General features: G+C 38.7%; 1 protein-coding gene across 12 annotated transcripts in view; it reads right to left on the bottom strand.

Moving 5' to 3' along the window:
- EIF4G3 (eukaryotic translation initiation factor 4 gamma 3) overlaps window positions 1-15,130 on the bottom strand; it is a 369,656-nt gene that overhangs the window by 145,821 nt on the left and 208,705 nt on the right. For all 12 annotated transcript variants that reach the window (XM_063631630.1, XM_055261042.2, XM_063631629.1 and 9 more), the window contains 2 exons: window positions 14,561-14,658; window positions 11,024-11,146 (listed from right to left, as the gene is read on the bottom strand). In XM_063631630.1, the coding sequence (XP_063487700.1) occupies window positions 11,024-11,146; window positions 14,561-14,658 (221 nt within the window). The remainder of the gene's footprint in view (window positions 1-11,023; window positions 11,147-14,560; window positions 14,659-15,130) is intronic.

The following is a 15,130-nucleotide window of genomic DNA, read 5'->3' as shown; positions in this document are numbered from 1 at the left end:
AACCAAAAAAGGGCCTAAGTAGCCAAAGCAATCCTAGGCAAAAAGGAGAAATCTGGGGGCATCACAATTACTTCAAATCATACAAGGTTATAGTTAACAAAACAGCGTGGTACCGGTATAAAAGTAGGCACATAACTAATGGAACAGAATACAGAACCCAGAAATAAAACCAAGAAAGTACAGCCAACTGATCTTCAACAAAGCATACAAAAACATAAATTGACGAATAGACACCCTATTTAACAAATGGTGCTGGAAAAACTGGCAAACCTCATGTAAAAGAATGAAACGATCCCTATTTCTCACCTTATACAAAAATCAACTCAAAATAGATCAAAGACTTAAATATAAGACCCGAAACTGTAAAAATTCTAGAAGATAACATTGGAAAAACTCTTCTAGACATCAGCCCAGGCAAATAATTCATGACTAAGACCCCAAAGCAAATGCAACAAAAACGCAAATAAATAAATAGAACCTAATTAAACTAAAAACCTTTTGCACAGCAAAAGAAACAATAGAGTAAAAAGACAACCCATAGAGATGCAAACTACACATCTGATGAGGGAAATCTACAAGGAACTCAAACAAATCAGCAATAATAATAATAATAATAATAATAATAATAATAATCCCATCAAAAAGTGGGCAAAGGACATGAATAGACATTTCTCAAAAGAAGATACATAAATTGGCCTACAAACAACATGAAAGCATGCTTAACATCACTAATGATCAAGGAAATGCAAATTAAAACCACAAAGCGATACCATCTTACTGCTGCAAGAATGGCCATTATTAAAAAGTCAAAAAACAACAGATGCTGGCATGGATATGGGGAAAAGGGAATGCTTATACACTGCTGGTGGGAATGTAAAAATGGTGGGAATGCATAACCTCTACAGAAAACAGTACAAAGATTCCTCAAAGAGCTAAAAGTAGATCTACCATTTGATCCAGCAACCCCACTACTGGGTATCTACACAAAGGAAACGAAGTCATTATATGAAAAACAGATTTGCCAAACGTATGTTTATAGCAGTACAATTCACAATTGCAAAGATGTGGAACTAACCTAAGTGCATTTTGATATGTAAGTGTATATATCAAAAATAAATTCTGGCTGGGCACGGTGGCTCATGCCTGTAATCCCAGCACTTTGGGAGGCTGAGGTGGGCAGATCAACTGAGGTCAGGAGTTCAAAACCAGCCTGGCCAACATGGCGAAACCCTGTCCCTACTAAAAATACAAAAATTAGCCGGGCATGGTGGCAGGCACCTGTAATCCCAGCTACTCAGGAGGCTGAGACAGGAGAATCGCTTGAACCCAGGAGGCAGAGGTTGCAGTGAGCCGAGATCATGTCACTGAACTCTAGCCTGAGCAACAGAGACTCTGTCTCAAAAAAAAAAAAAAAAAAAAAAATTCAGCTGGTGCAGTGGCTCATAGCAGAAATCTGAGAGGCTGAGGCAGGATTATCGCTTGAATTCAGAAGTTTGAGACCAACCTGGGCAACATAGCAAGACCTCATCTTTACTGAAAATAAAAAACATTAGCCAGGCATGGTGGTATGCACATGTAGTCCCAGCTACTCAGAAGGCTGAGGGGGAGGTGGGAGGGTTGCTTGAGCCCAGGATGTCAAGGCTGCAGTGAGCTGTGACTGTGTCACAGCATTCCAGTCAGGGCAACAGACAAGAACCTGTCTCAAAAAAAATAAATAAAACAGAAAATTTAACAATTCCATATGACAGAAGGCACGATTAACAAAGCTAAAACACAATCATCACACAAGAAAAAAATTTTAACATATGTCAAAGGATTTATTTAACATGTAAAGCCCTCTTATAAATCTGTCAGACAAAAATCATCACCCAAAAGAAACGTGTACAATGGATAATTCACACACCCACAAATAACTGGCAAACATGAAAAACTTCTTAACTTCACAGAATACACAAAAATTAAACAAGATACTGTTTTTTATTCTGTCAGATAAGCAATGAGTAGGAACCTTTGATGGTCTGTGTGCAAATTTCTTAAAAATAATTTTTATTGGCCAGGTGTGGTGGCTCACACCTGTAATCTCAGCACTTTGGGAGGCCGAGGTGGGCGGATCATGAGGTCAGGAGATCAAGACCATCCTGGCCAACATGGTGAAACCCCGTCTCTACTAAAAATACAAAAATTAGCTGGGCATGGTGGTGCATGCCTGTAATCCCAGCTACTCGGGAGGCCGAGGCAGGAGAATCGCTTGAACCAGGGAGGCAGAGGTTGCAGTGAGCCAAGATTGCACAACTGCACTCCAGCCTGGTGACAAAGCAAGACTCTGTCTCAAAAATAATAATTTTTATTACTGCATAACAGATGTACACAGTTTCAGTGTACATATAAAAATTTAACACATTCATATAATTCAAAGATAAATATTTGTCTTTTCTTTATGCTAGGAGCATTTGAATTCTTCTCTTCTAGCTATTTCAAAATGTACAATGGATTATTGTAAACTATAGTCACCCTACTGATCTACCAAACACTAGGTCTTATTTCCTCTATCAAACGATATAGTGCATACAAATTCATTTTAACCTATGAAACAGCATAACAAAGCAAGGATCTCTGCTCATCATGACGAACAGACAATAGGACACTTTTCAAATGTCCCATTTAAAAACTTTTGAGAGAATCCACCCCAGTTTAGATACCTATTTAAAGTCTACAAGGCTTTACATATTATTGAAAAGAACCATATAAGTCAAGGGAGGTTACTAATGATAAGTTATTTCATTAAAGATAAAGAACAATATAATTTAATTTAGTAACCACTATTTTTATTGTAGTCACCACTAAAACAAAACCATACCCATATGCTTTAAGGTACAGAATGCTATTAATTTATCAGTGCCTATGACTGAGATGACAAAATGAAATTTTAAAAGATTGGATTTGTTTACATTATACTAGGTATCACCTTCAAATTCTTCATGCAGGAATGTAACTATTTACTGCACATATCAACGTGTAACATGAATATCATAACCGAAGCTATAGACCCAATTCTAGGAAACTATTACTGCTAAACCATGAAATGAACTACAGTTGGCCCTTGAACAATTCAGGAGCTAGAGGAACTGACCCCACACTGTTGAAAATCTGTGTATAACTTTTGTAAAACTTAACTGGTAACAGCCTACTGTTGACTGAAAGCCTTACTGATAAAACATATTTTTTTCTCAGTATGTATGTTTTATATATTATATACTATATTCTTACAATAATGTAAGCTAGAAGAAAATGTGTTTAAGAAAACCATCAGGAAGAGAAAATACATTTCCAATACTATACTGCATTTATCAATATCATAAGTTTACATCATCTGTTTATAAAATAAATCATCTGTCTAAAATGGTGGTCAACCACAGCTGCAGATCTCAATCTATTGTAGATATCAAGCAATTCAACTTTTTCTTGTAATGTTAGCACTTTTCTCTGCTTCTTGGAAGTACTGCCAGCATCACTGGTGGCACTCTGTATGGGTCCCATGGTGTTATTCAAGGTTTATGGCAATGCACTAAACACGATGAAAAAATATGCAACAACAAAGAGAGATTACTTTTTACTATGAGGCACAATTTATAGGAGAGATGAACTGCTCATCTGGAGATGATTAGTGTCACAGGGTATTTTAAGCAGATACTCTCAACACTTGAGCTTACTAAAATAGCAACAGGAGGTGGCTATAAAATTACATTAGTACAGTATGTACTACAGTTAATTTTATGAAGTTAGGATGTAATATTGCCTCTTTTAGTTTTCTTTTTTCTGAGAGACAAGGTCTTGCTATGCTGCCCAGGCTGGTCTCATACTCCTGGGCTGAAGCAACCCTTCCACCTCAGTTTTCCAAAGTGCTGGGATTACAGGCGTGCACCACCATGTCCAGATTGCATATTTATGTCTGTTGACACTTCTCTCAACTGCGAATGGCATCATACATGGTCTGTATTTGTGTACCTAAGTTTTGATCAATTTTAACTTTTATAATAGATTTGTATATATTTTATGGCACTAAATGAAAACACAGACTAGTATCTACATATATTTTATGTATTCATGACATACCTAAATTTTTCTTTTTTTAATAATTTTAGGCAGTATGTCATCTGGGAGTTTTCAAGTTATCACAATGCCCAAAAAATTTTCCAATATGTTTACTGAAAAAAATTATCATATAAATGAACCCATTTTGTTCAAGGGTCAATTGTAATTAATAAATGGTCATGGAATTTAAGGTTTGCAGGTATCAACTTCATAAGCAGCTCAACAAAAGACTGAATAACCTGCTGACTTTAGTAATTTTCCCAAATGGTAGGAGAGATTGTATCTTTCCTAAGATATGCTATCAATCCATAATTTCCTACCCCAAAGCCCCATAGCATAGGACTCTCTCCCATGTTACAACTGTGTTTCATTACAATAATAATTCTAGAAGCAGGGGGGAAAAAAGAGTATATCAAGGAAGAAAGGTACGTAATTCATTTTTAAAAATTTAGTGATCTTCGGCCGGGCATGGTGGCTCATGCTTGTAATCTCAGAGCTTTGGGAGGCTGAGGCAAGCAGATCACTTGAGGTCAGGTGTTCGAGACCAGCCTGGGTCAAACACGATGAAACGCCGTCTCTACTAAAAATACAAAAATTAGCTGGCGTGGTGGCACATGCCTGTAATTCCAGCTACTCAGGAGGCAAAGGTTGCAGTGAGCCAAGATTGTGCCACTGCACTTACACTCTAGCCTGGCTGACAGTGAGTGAGACTCCATCTCAAATAAAAAAAAAAAAAAAAAAAATTAAGTGATTTTTGATCCACCACTCATCCTATTTGGAAGTAGACAATCTTGACATGGCATCATGTATTTATTTTTACCCTACAGGGTTTCAATGAAGACTATTAGGCATAATAGCTAGCATATTTCTAAATACAGAGATATTCCTTATGCCTTATTGTCATCATCAGGAGTTGTGATTTGATACTGAGCGAGTAACAAAATTCTTCCTTCTTTCCCACTTTAATAGGTAAGAACTAAAAGGGAACTCTCAGATTATTTCGTACAATTTCTCATTTTACAGACGAAAAAATAGGGGTTTTAAGAACTTAATGTTCTGACCCAAGGTAATAAATCTAAGTAACACAGTGAAAACCAGCAGCAAGTGTTCTAGTGCGCCATGATATCCAGCCATGCACCTCCATCTATGCACTGTGATCCTCTGTACGGGAACATGTATATACACATATGCATATTTCCTAAATATGTGAGATATAAAATCTCTACTAGTTAACCCATAGAAAATTTTAAGACTTATGAAGAACAGTTTCAAATTCTGTCTACTTCTCATTAGGGTAAAAACAGCAGCAGCAAAAATTTGTTTCTCCTCTCAGAAACCCAATGCGGTTTCCCTCAATTAACTCATAGCTTGTGTCACAAATTTAATATAATTGCTCCCTCAGCATCCACTTTTTGGCCTGGCATATGTTTTTGAAACCCCTTCACCTTTGGCCTAGTTCAAATATTTCCTTCCTGTGTAGTTGCTTGTGAAAGAGGCCGTTTGTTCTTCATCTCACTGACCCAAAACACAACATATCCCATAGCTGCTGACCATGATAAAACTAATGGTTAACACCAGAGTCATGTAAGTAAGTTCACCCTTTGAAAGTGTTTTCCTCAAACTAGCAAATCCATAACTCCAGTGGGGAAGCCTAAGGGAGGACATGGACCTTAATAAAGCACAGTCCCACAAGTCTTCTTTCTCTCTCTCTCCACCTGCTGGGTGAGTTCCCTGCTGTCTTCAGAGCTCCCCTATCAGCCTCCCATCAGCACTGCTAACCTCTCTGGGATTAGGAAGTAATACATTTTTTTCTGTTTCATGCATTTTGGTTTCACTTCCTCATTATGTCTCACCTGACAAACACACCCAAACATAACTTTTCCCTGGTCAGGGCTCTCTTAGAGAGTGGCTATCCTGGTTTATGGCCACTCTTGACAGAGAGACCTCAAGACCAAATTAGATAAAAATCACAACGGCTTGACCGCTTGCCAAAAGTAAACTCATTATATCCTGCTCTTTAAACTTCTCCACGTATATTCAATATTATGTTTCACTACAAAAGAGGTATTTTTAAACATGAAGAGGCATCCCTGACTCACTCTCTCCCTTACATCTGGAGAAAACTTGCATCCCCATTTACATGTGCAGTACTGATTACGCCTGCTGTGCTGGCATTAACAATAGCATCGCCATTCATTTCCACAATCACCCCAATTTAGATGGTAAATTATCATCTAAAAGGTCATCCTTTTTAGAGTCCTTATCTAGTTAGTAACTAATTGCTAAACATTTCTCCAACTGGCTTCCTCTCCAACAAATTTCTCACCTGAAATATGATAATAATAGCCTCCCTTCATCTAATCTCCCACTTTTGCACATGCTGCTCCTCTGCCTCAATACCCCTTTCCCTTTCATTTTGTGAATACCCATGAAAGTTAGATCAAATGGCATCTCTGTGGTAAAGCCTTCCCACATTCTTCCAGTCATTCTCTGTGCCTCCTGAAATAATAATATTTGTAATATTAATAAGATATTTGCTGAATATTCATTGCACACCAGGCACTGAATTTAAACAATTTTTAAGTATTTTGTCTCATTTAATCCTCTCTGTGTGGTAGGTTTTACTTTTTAAATGTAGAAAGTAATGCCCTGGAATAAAGTAATTGGGCTAAAGTCACAAAGCTAAGCAGTGAAACCGACACATGAAACCCAGTTATGTCTGATTCCAAGTCAAAGTTTTAAACCTCTTCCCTGTTCTATTTTACATGTACCACGATCATTAACGGGTCTCTGATATCTGTGCTACAATTCTGCCCCACTTGGTCACCTCTGCACCAGTCAGATCTTAGTAACAGGTCTTCTGTTTCCCTTTACAGAGACTGGGACTTCCCTCGGTGATAGGGAAAGGCTTGGCTATCCACAGCATAAGCAATTATGTCTAACTCAAAGCAGGTACTTTAAGGCCAGTACTACAGTATTTACTGTTGAATCCTAAATTCTGACGCCGAGGACTGTCTCATCTGTAGTCTTCTAACCAGATGTGATTCTGTATTTATCCGGGCTGATGTCAAAATGAAAACTAGTAAAACTGAAGTTAAATCTAATGAGTTTTCTTTGGCTGGAAGAGTGCTATTTTGTTAAGGAAATTAGTTGCCAATATTTATAACTTGCAGCTTTTTTACACATAACTAAAGATTTCTAGCTTCTTTTGAAACAATGGGTCAACTTTTTTTTTTTTTTTTTTTTTGAGACAGAGTCTCTCTCTGTTGCCCAGGTTGGAGTGCAGTGGTGCTCTTGGCTCACTGCAACCTCTGCCTCCTGCGTTCAAGCGATTCTCCTGCCTCAGCCTCCCGAGTAGCTGGGATTACAGGTGCCTGCCACCGCCCCTGGCTAGTTTTTTTGTATTTTCAGCAGAGACAAGGTTTCACCATGTTGGCTAGGGTGGTTTCGAACTTCTGACCTCAAGTGATCTGCCCGCCTCGGCCTCCCAAAATGCTAGGATTACAGGTGTGAGCCACTGCATCCTTTCTATGATGCTCCAGAAAATGAGGTCAAATGTCAGTTGCCATCATTATGCTTGTGCTGCTGTTTTTCTTAAGAGGAAAATAAAATATCTCTAGTACACATGTCTCTGTTAAAAAGCTATTCGTTCATTCCATGAATTTCATGCATTCGGATTTAAAAGCATGAAATTCACCTAATAAACTTATGCTTTATAACTGATGTTACACTTCTCAAAAAGAACTACCAACATTACAACTATTGATTGATGGCCTTCATCTGCTGAAAGTGTAGATTCAATGTGCTTTATGATTATAGAGAAATATACACTCATATTCAGAACCACAGTCTCTGGGGAAAGACAGAGAACAAAAAGATGTCTGTAGCTAAACACAGAGGGATACCAGAAGAGGGTGGGAACCAAGCTTGGAAGGTTAAAGAAAACCAATCACACCCCACAGGGAATTTAAGTGCAAAAAGACACATACATGTCCAAATTGAGAATTTTTTTTTTTTTTTATTATACTTTAGGGTTTTAGGGTACATGTGCACAATGTGCAGGTTTGTTACATATGTATCCATGTGCCATGTTGATTTCCTGCACCCATTAACTCGTCATTTAGCATTAGGTGTATCTCCTAATGCTGTCCCTCCCCCCTCCCCCCACCCCACAACAGTCCCCGGAGCGTGATGTTCCCCTTCCTGTGTCCATGAGTTCTCATTGTTCAATTCCCACCTATGAGTGAGAACATGCGGTGTTTGGTTTTTTGTCCTTGCGATAGTTTACTGAGAATGATGTTTTCCAGTTTCATCCATGTCCCTACAAAGGACACGAACTCATCATTTTTTATGGCTGCATAGTATTCCATGGTGTATATGTGCCACATTTTCTTAATCCAGTCTATCGTTGTTGGACATTTGGGTTGGTTCCAACTCTTTGCTATTGTGAATAGTGCCGCAATAAACATACGTGTGCATGTGTCTTTATAGCAGCATGATTTATAGTCCTTTGGGTATATACCCAGTAATGGGATGGCTGGGTCAAATGGTATTTCTAGTTCTAGATCCCTGAGGAATCGCCACACTGACTTCCACAATGGTTGAACTAGTTTACAGTCCCACCAACAGTGTAAAAGTGTTCCTATTTCTCCACATCCTCTGTGGAGAAATAGGAACACTTTTACAAATTGAGAATTTAAACAGAAATCAACAAAGGATTGTCTATCCTTTATCTGGCTTGACAGTATTAACATTTTAATGTTTGAAAATACAGACTAAAATTTGACTGCACTGATCAACTAATCCTAAAGTTTTGCTATAGTGTACCCCCACCTAACAGAGCACATATATAGATTATTTCAATTTGAAAATTTTGCTTATCCCACGCTCACTTCCAGGGAAGAGACTAAATATAAGACCTGCTTAATCATTCCAAAATTGGAATGTTCCTAGGGGAATAATGAGGAATGATGAAGAATTATTAACATGACCTTACAACACACATGTCCAGATGGACATATATACTCATCTGGATAATAAAAGGCTGAGATAAATGTTAGCCAGATACCATCATTTCCAAGAGAAAACACATCATTACAACAAAGGACAAAAATTAAGTCTTTCTCAAATTCACAGATTTCCAAGGGGCTCTAAACTCAGCCAGCTGTTTGTGATTTTGATATTTAAGAACATTTTTATGAACTTTTTATTTTTGTCTGTACTACTAAAATTAAGTCAATAGTCTATCATGCTGAAATGCTTTCTGTGTGATCATCCGTATCACGTGTTTGTAAACTGGGCTCCAAGGAACCCCTTTACCATCCAGGCATAAAGGAGGAAAGAGAGCAGCCCCCTACTCCTTAATAGCTTTCTTTTTATCTGTTTCTAGACACTAGGCTTTCACTTTAGACAATTTTTTTTAAGGGACAGGATCTTGCTATGTTGCCCAAGCTGGAATCAAGGGATCCTCCTGTTTAGCCTCCCAAATAGCTGGGACTATCGGCATGTGCCACTGCACCTGCAACTGGCTTCACTTTAGATAATTTTTAAGATCTGAAAACCAGGTGTCTCTATATCATTTATCAAAATGTAAAGTGACATAGGAGGAATGAAATACAAATCTTTGTTTTTTTTTTGTTGTTGTTGTTGTTTTTTTAAGACAGAGTCTCTCTCTATTGCCCAGGCTGGGGAGTACAGTAGCACAATCTCGGCTCACCATAGCCACCACCTCCTGAGTTCAAACGATTCTCCTGCCTCAGCTTCCTGAGTACCTGGGATTACAGGCAAGTGCCGCCACGCCCAGCTAATTTTTGTGTTTTTAGTACAGATGGGGTTTCACCATGTTGGCCAGACTGGTCTCGAACTCCAGACCTCGGGTGATTTGGCCCGCCTCAGCCTCCCAAAGTGGTGGGATTACAGGCGTGAGCCAATGCACCCAGGCTTGAAATACAAATCTTGGCAGATTTGCGGAATTCTAATCTCTATTACAGTTTACTAAACTCCAGTTCCTTCCATAATATCTTGATTCTTAAAAACAAGAAAGTAAAATCTTAGGAGATGATGATAACCACATTCTTCACCAGGAAGAAAAAGGTGCCTAACTGACAATTTATTAATAATTCCACATTCACAGATTCAACCAACTGTGGATAAAAAATATTTAAGAAAAAAACATTTTTAAATAAAAACATAAATTTTAAAATAATACAGTATGACAACTACTTACACTGTATTAGGTATTATAAGTAATTTAGAGATTATTTTAAAGTATATGGGAGGATGTGCACTGTTTATATGCAAATACTACGCCATTTTACATAATAAACTTGAACAACCACGAATTTTGGTACTGGGGAGGGGGCATCTTTGAACAAATCCCCTGTAGATAACAAGGGATGACTGTAATTAAAGAAGACACTCTGCACTCAAGAAGCTCATTTATGTAGTTCTAAAAGGTAAGAAGTATACCTGTTATACATCCTAATATGCTCTCAATAACACAGGCAATCATCTCAAGCAACACTGTTTGGTAAAAATGTTAAATTCTCAACCTTAATGTTTGCATTAACAAAGGGTGCAGCACTTAAATCCTAAGGTTCCATGTGAAATGTGAAATACTCATTTAATGATGAGGTTTCTACAAGAATGCAGCTCCTTTTGGTATCATGCGATAGTTCATTAAGAAGAGTGGCAGCACCTCACCTGTGCTCTGATTGTGAAAACAATACATGAATATATTACCAATAAAAATTTTAAAATATTATAATTTGCGAAGAGAAAAAACATGTCTGTTTAAATACCATTTAGATATTCGAGGCTGCGAGACAACTGATGGAAATGAAAAGTACAGAAAGTGGCTATAGAAGAAAGAAGAGTTCAGTAGAGGTTAGTGAACAAATAGTGCCATCCATTACAGCTCACTCTGTCTTACCTGGGGAGGAGTAGGTGTGGACGTGGGTCTTCCTATGGGTGGAGTAGGATTTCTGCTGCCACCTCCAGACATAATCTCCTCTGTTATGTCTTTACCTCCCTGGTTTGGATCCCGAATTCTTATCTATAAGGTTAAATAAAATGGCATATGTACAGATGAGTGTCTGTGTAGCAAATTTATAGGCATATAAGTGAGTTAAAGGTGCAAACCGGGAAATCTGTCAAATATCAAAGGTGATAATCACCATATTTGACTTTATTTCAATCACAGATCCATCAGATAAATGTAGGCCATTAGCTCTGACATGAACTAATTAGAATAACAAGCTAAAATGAAACTTAGTTGGCTGGATATCTAGGTCAAAAAGGCAAACTATTAATATTTATATTTGTTTTGTAAGAACCTGTCAGACTGATTTTATTTACCATATTTAACATACAAGTTTCATAAAATACTTTTAATATATGAAAGTTACTGCATAGATAAAAGTTCCCTTTTTTTTTTGGAGACAGTCTCGCTCTATTACCCAGGCTGGAGTGCAGTGGCGCAATCTCGGCTCACTGCAACCTCCACCACCCAGGTTCAAGTGATTCTCGTGCCTCAGCCTCCCGTGCTAGGATTACAGGTGTGAACCATGGCACCTGGCCTAGAATAAAGTTTTAAATGCTGTAAATGATTCTCTGAAGTTCTTTACCAAAATAAAAAATATAAATACCCTACGAGTTAGGAATAATTTATCCTGAAAACAACCTTATATACATATGTAATAATGCTGACTGCAATCATGCCTTTTCCAGCAAAGACTGGAAAAAGGTTGATCGAGAACAGAATAGCTCAAAAATTATCATATGTTGGCCAGGCGCGGTGGCTCACGCCTGTAATCCCAGCACTCTGGGGGGCTGAGGCGGGCGGATCACAAGGTCAGGAGATCGAGACCAGCCTGGCTAACATGATGAAACTCCATCTCTACTAACAATACAAAAAATTAGCCGGGCATGGTGGCACATGCCTGTAGTCTCAGCTACTCAGGAGGCTGAGGCAGGAGAATCGCTTGAACCTGAGAGGCGGAGGTTGCAGTGAGCCAAGATTGCGCTACTGCACTCCAGCCTGGGTGACAGGGCAAGACTCCATTTCAAAAAAAAAAAATTATCTTACGTCCTTACAATTAAATACTTAACAGCCAGTAAAAAGAATGAGGCAGATCTGGCCGGGTGCAGCGGCTCATGCCTGTAATCCCACCACTTTGCGAGGCTGAGGTGGGCGGATGACCTGAGGTCAGGAGTTTGAGAATAGCCTGGCCAACATGGTGAAACCCTGTCTCTACTAAAAATACAAAAATTAGCTGGGTGCGGTGGCAGGCGCCTGTAATCCTAGCTACTCGGGAGGTTGAGGAAGGAGAATTGCTTGAACCCAGGAGGCGGAGGTTGTAGTGAGCCAAGAGCACGCCACTGCACTCCAGTCTGGGGGAAAAGAGCGAGACTTTGTCTCAAAAAAAAAAAAAAGAATGAGGCAGATCTACATGAACTGACACAGAATAATCATAAAGATGTGCTGGTAGGTGAAAAAATGCAATAAGCACAAAGTGTGTATGGTCTTAATTTTTTTAAAGGCTACCCTATGCTTAAAGATGTCAGTGGAGTTGCTGCTGTAAAGGAGGTGTCTGTGACTAGGCATTCTATTCTGGGAGAGTGCTAAGATACAAAGGACCCGCTGTTGTTTATTACCACCATACTTTAATCAAGGCAGTCCACACTTCTTGAGAATTTCAAGGAATTCACTAATGAAACCACCTGGATCTGGACGCTTTTAGGGGAGTCCTTCAATTAAGACTTCTAATGCCAGCTATTGTTTAGGTATGGAAAATTATTTCTAATACAGTTTTAAGTATAGCTTTAATTCATTTATTCTACTTTCTTCTTTAGAAACATCTGTAACTACTGTCTTCCAGTTTCATTTCTGCTATTCATTTTTCTGCATTCTGAGAGTGTTCTTCAAGTCCAACTTCTATCATGCTGATTCAACATTACCAAAGCATATAGTTTCTTGACTGTAGTGTCATGATACATTGTCATGTCCTGTTCATTATGATATATGCACAAGTAATTTGTTTCTAATAATAAAAACAAGTTTTAAACCAAAGTCTTGAACCTCATTATTATTTTCTTGTTTGTTTACTTGAGATACAGTTTCACACTGTCGCCCATGCTGAAGTGCAGTAGCATGATCTCACTGCAACCTCCTCCTCCTAGTTTCAAGTGATTCTCCTGCCTCAGCCTCCCGAGTAGCTGGAACTATAGGTGCGAGCCTCCACACCCAGCTAATTTTTGTATTTTTAATAGAGATGGGTTTTCGCCATGTTGGCCAGGCTGGTCTCGAACTCCTTACCTCAAGTGATCTACCCATCTCGGCCTCCAAAGTGCTGGGGTTACAGGTACGAGCCACTGTACCCGGCCTGAACCTCATTAATTTTTATTAAGTTAGAGTAATTCAAGGGTATTGCTATAAATCACCCCACCTATCTTACTCACACGGGTGAATGTGGGAGTCTCTCTTGAATATAAAGATCACCCATTTTGTCTGTTCTGTTGGGTAAGGAATTGCAAGCCACTCTCCTACAATTTGCAAGCCACTCTCCTACAATTTTTCTGCCATTTGACTTTTATATTACTACACTCCAATTCTCTTGGGCCTGCTTCATTAGACAAAGACAAAGCCCCTATAAATTATAAAAAACAATTAGAATACATTTTCTAAACACTGTTTTTTGTTTCTTAAAAGATATCTGTTTCACAGGAAGGATTTTTCTTGCTATCCTTAATATCTCAGTTCTTTTCTCTTGTGCTATTTTTTTCTTCTGTCAATTCATACTTGAATGGAGAGCTGATTAAGAATGGTGTTGGCCAGGCACGGTGACTCACGCCTATAATCCCAGCACTTTGGGAGGCCAAGGTGGGCAGATTGCTTGAGCTCAGGAGTTAAAGATCACCTTGGGCCACATGGCGAAACCTTACCTCTACTAAAATACAAAAAATTAGCCGGGCCTGGTGGCTTGTGCCTGTAGTCCCAACTACTTGGGAGGCTGAGGCATGAGAATCGCTTGAGCCCCGGAAGCAGAGGGTGCAGTTGAGCTGAGATCGCGCCACTGCGCTCCAGCTTGGGCTACAGAGTGAGACTCCATCTCAAAAAAAAAGACTGGTGTTAAAGGAGAGTCTAGATGTGAGAACTGAGCTTAAATTCCTCACACTGAGTAAAACCTTAGCCCACTAAACCCTCCCAGTTCTAAAGGTGGAGCACATGTTGTCATGTAGCAAACCTAGCTCAGTGAATAATTAAAGATGATATTATGCAAATGGTATGAACAACTTCTAATTACATGCCCATACAAATCCTCCAGGTCAAGTGGTATGAATATAAGGGAAGAATTAAAAAAAAGGCACAGTAATTTGTGAATTGAGATGAATAATGACTACGTAAACTTATCTGATAAGTGAATAGATTTTAGATTTAAAATAAGAAAAAGTAATAAAGATCTCTTACAGTTTTTTTCTCTCTCTTGGCTGGGGGCGGCTGTTGCTGCGTAGGCACTATGATAGGTGCTGACTGATACACCGGCTGACTTGGGTAAAAAGGTGTTCCTAAAAAGTTGGAAAAAATTAAATAGGCATTCAGTTATTTTGTCACACACTACAGAACTATCAATGACACTGTGTCTCTGCACAATCCCTTTAAAAGCGTAAAAACAAAAACACTAAGTATTCTTCATCATCTTTTTCCACTAGCTCCCCTCCAGTTACTGAAGCGGTCAAGAAATTATTCCCAAAATATGTAATGTCTTCAAACATTCACAAACATCCAATATGAAAACCACTAAATACCCAGTTCCTACAGATCCACACCACAGTTATCTTTCTAAAACATGGATCATGCTATAGTGTTGCTTTTAAAAAATATTATTCGGAGGCCTACCACATGCAACTGTGACTCTCACACAAGGGTGTATGTGTATGTTTGTTTATGGGTTTTGTCAGGGACAGAAGGGAATATATCTGATCATCTTGGAAAGTAGGGGTGATCTAATTCTTCTCCTTACTCATGGGGAACTACTGC

The sequence above is a fragment of the Symphalangus syndactylus genome, chromosome 22 (genome assembly GCF_028878055.3).
Source record: "Symphalangus syndactylus isolate Jambi chromosome 22, NHGRI_mSymSyn1-v2.1_pri, whole genome shotgun sequence".
NCBI lineage: Eukaryota > Metazoa > Chordata > Mammalia > Primates > Hylobatidae > Symphalangus > Symphalangus syndactylus.
Note: the sequence above shows the minus strand (reverse complement) of the source record. Positions and strands in the feature narration are given on the sequence as shown.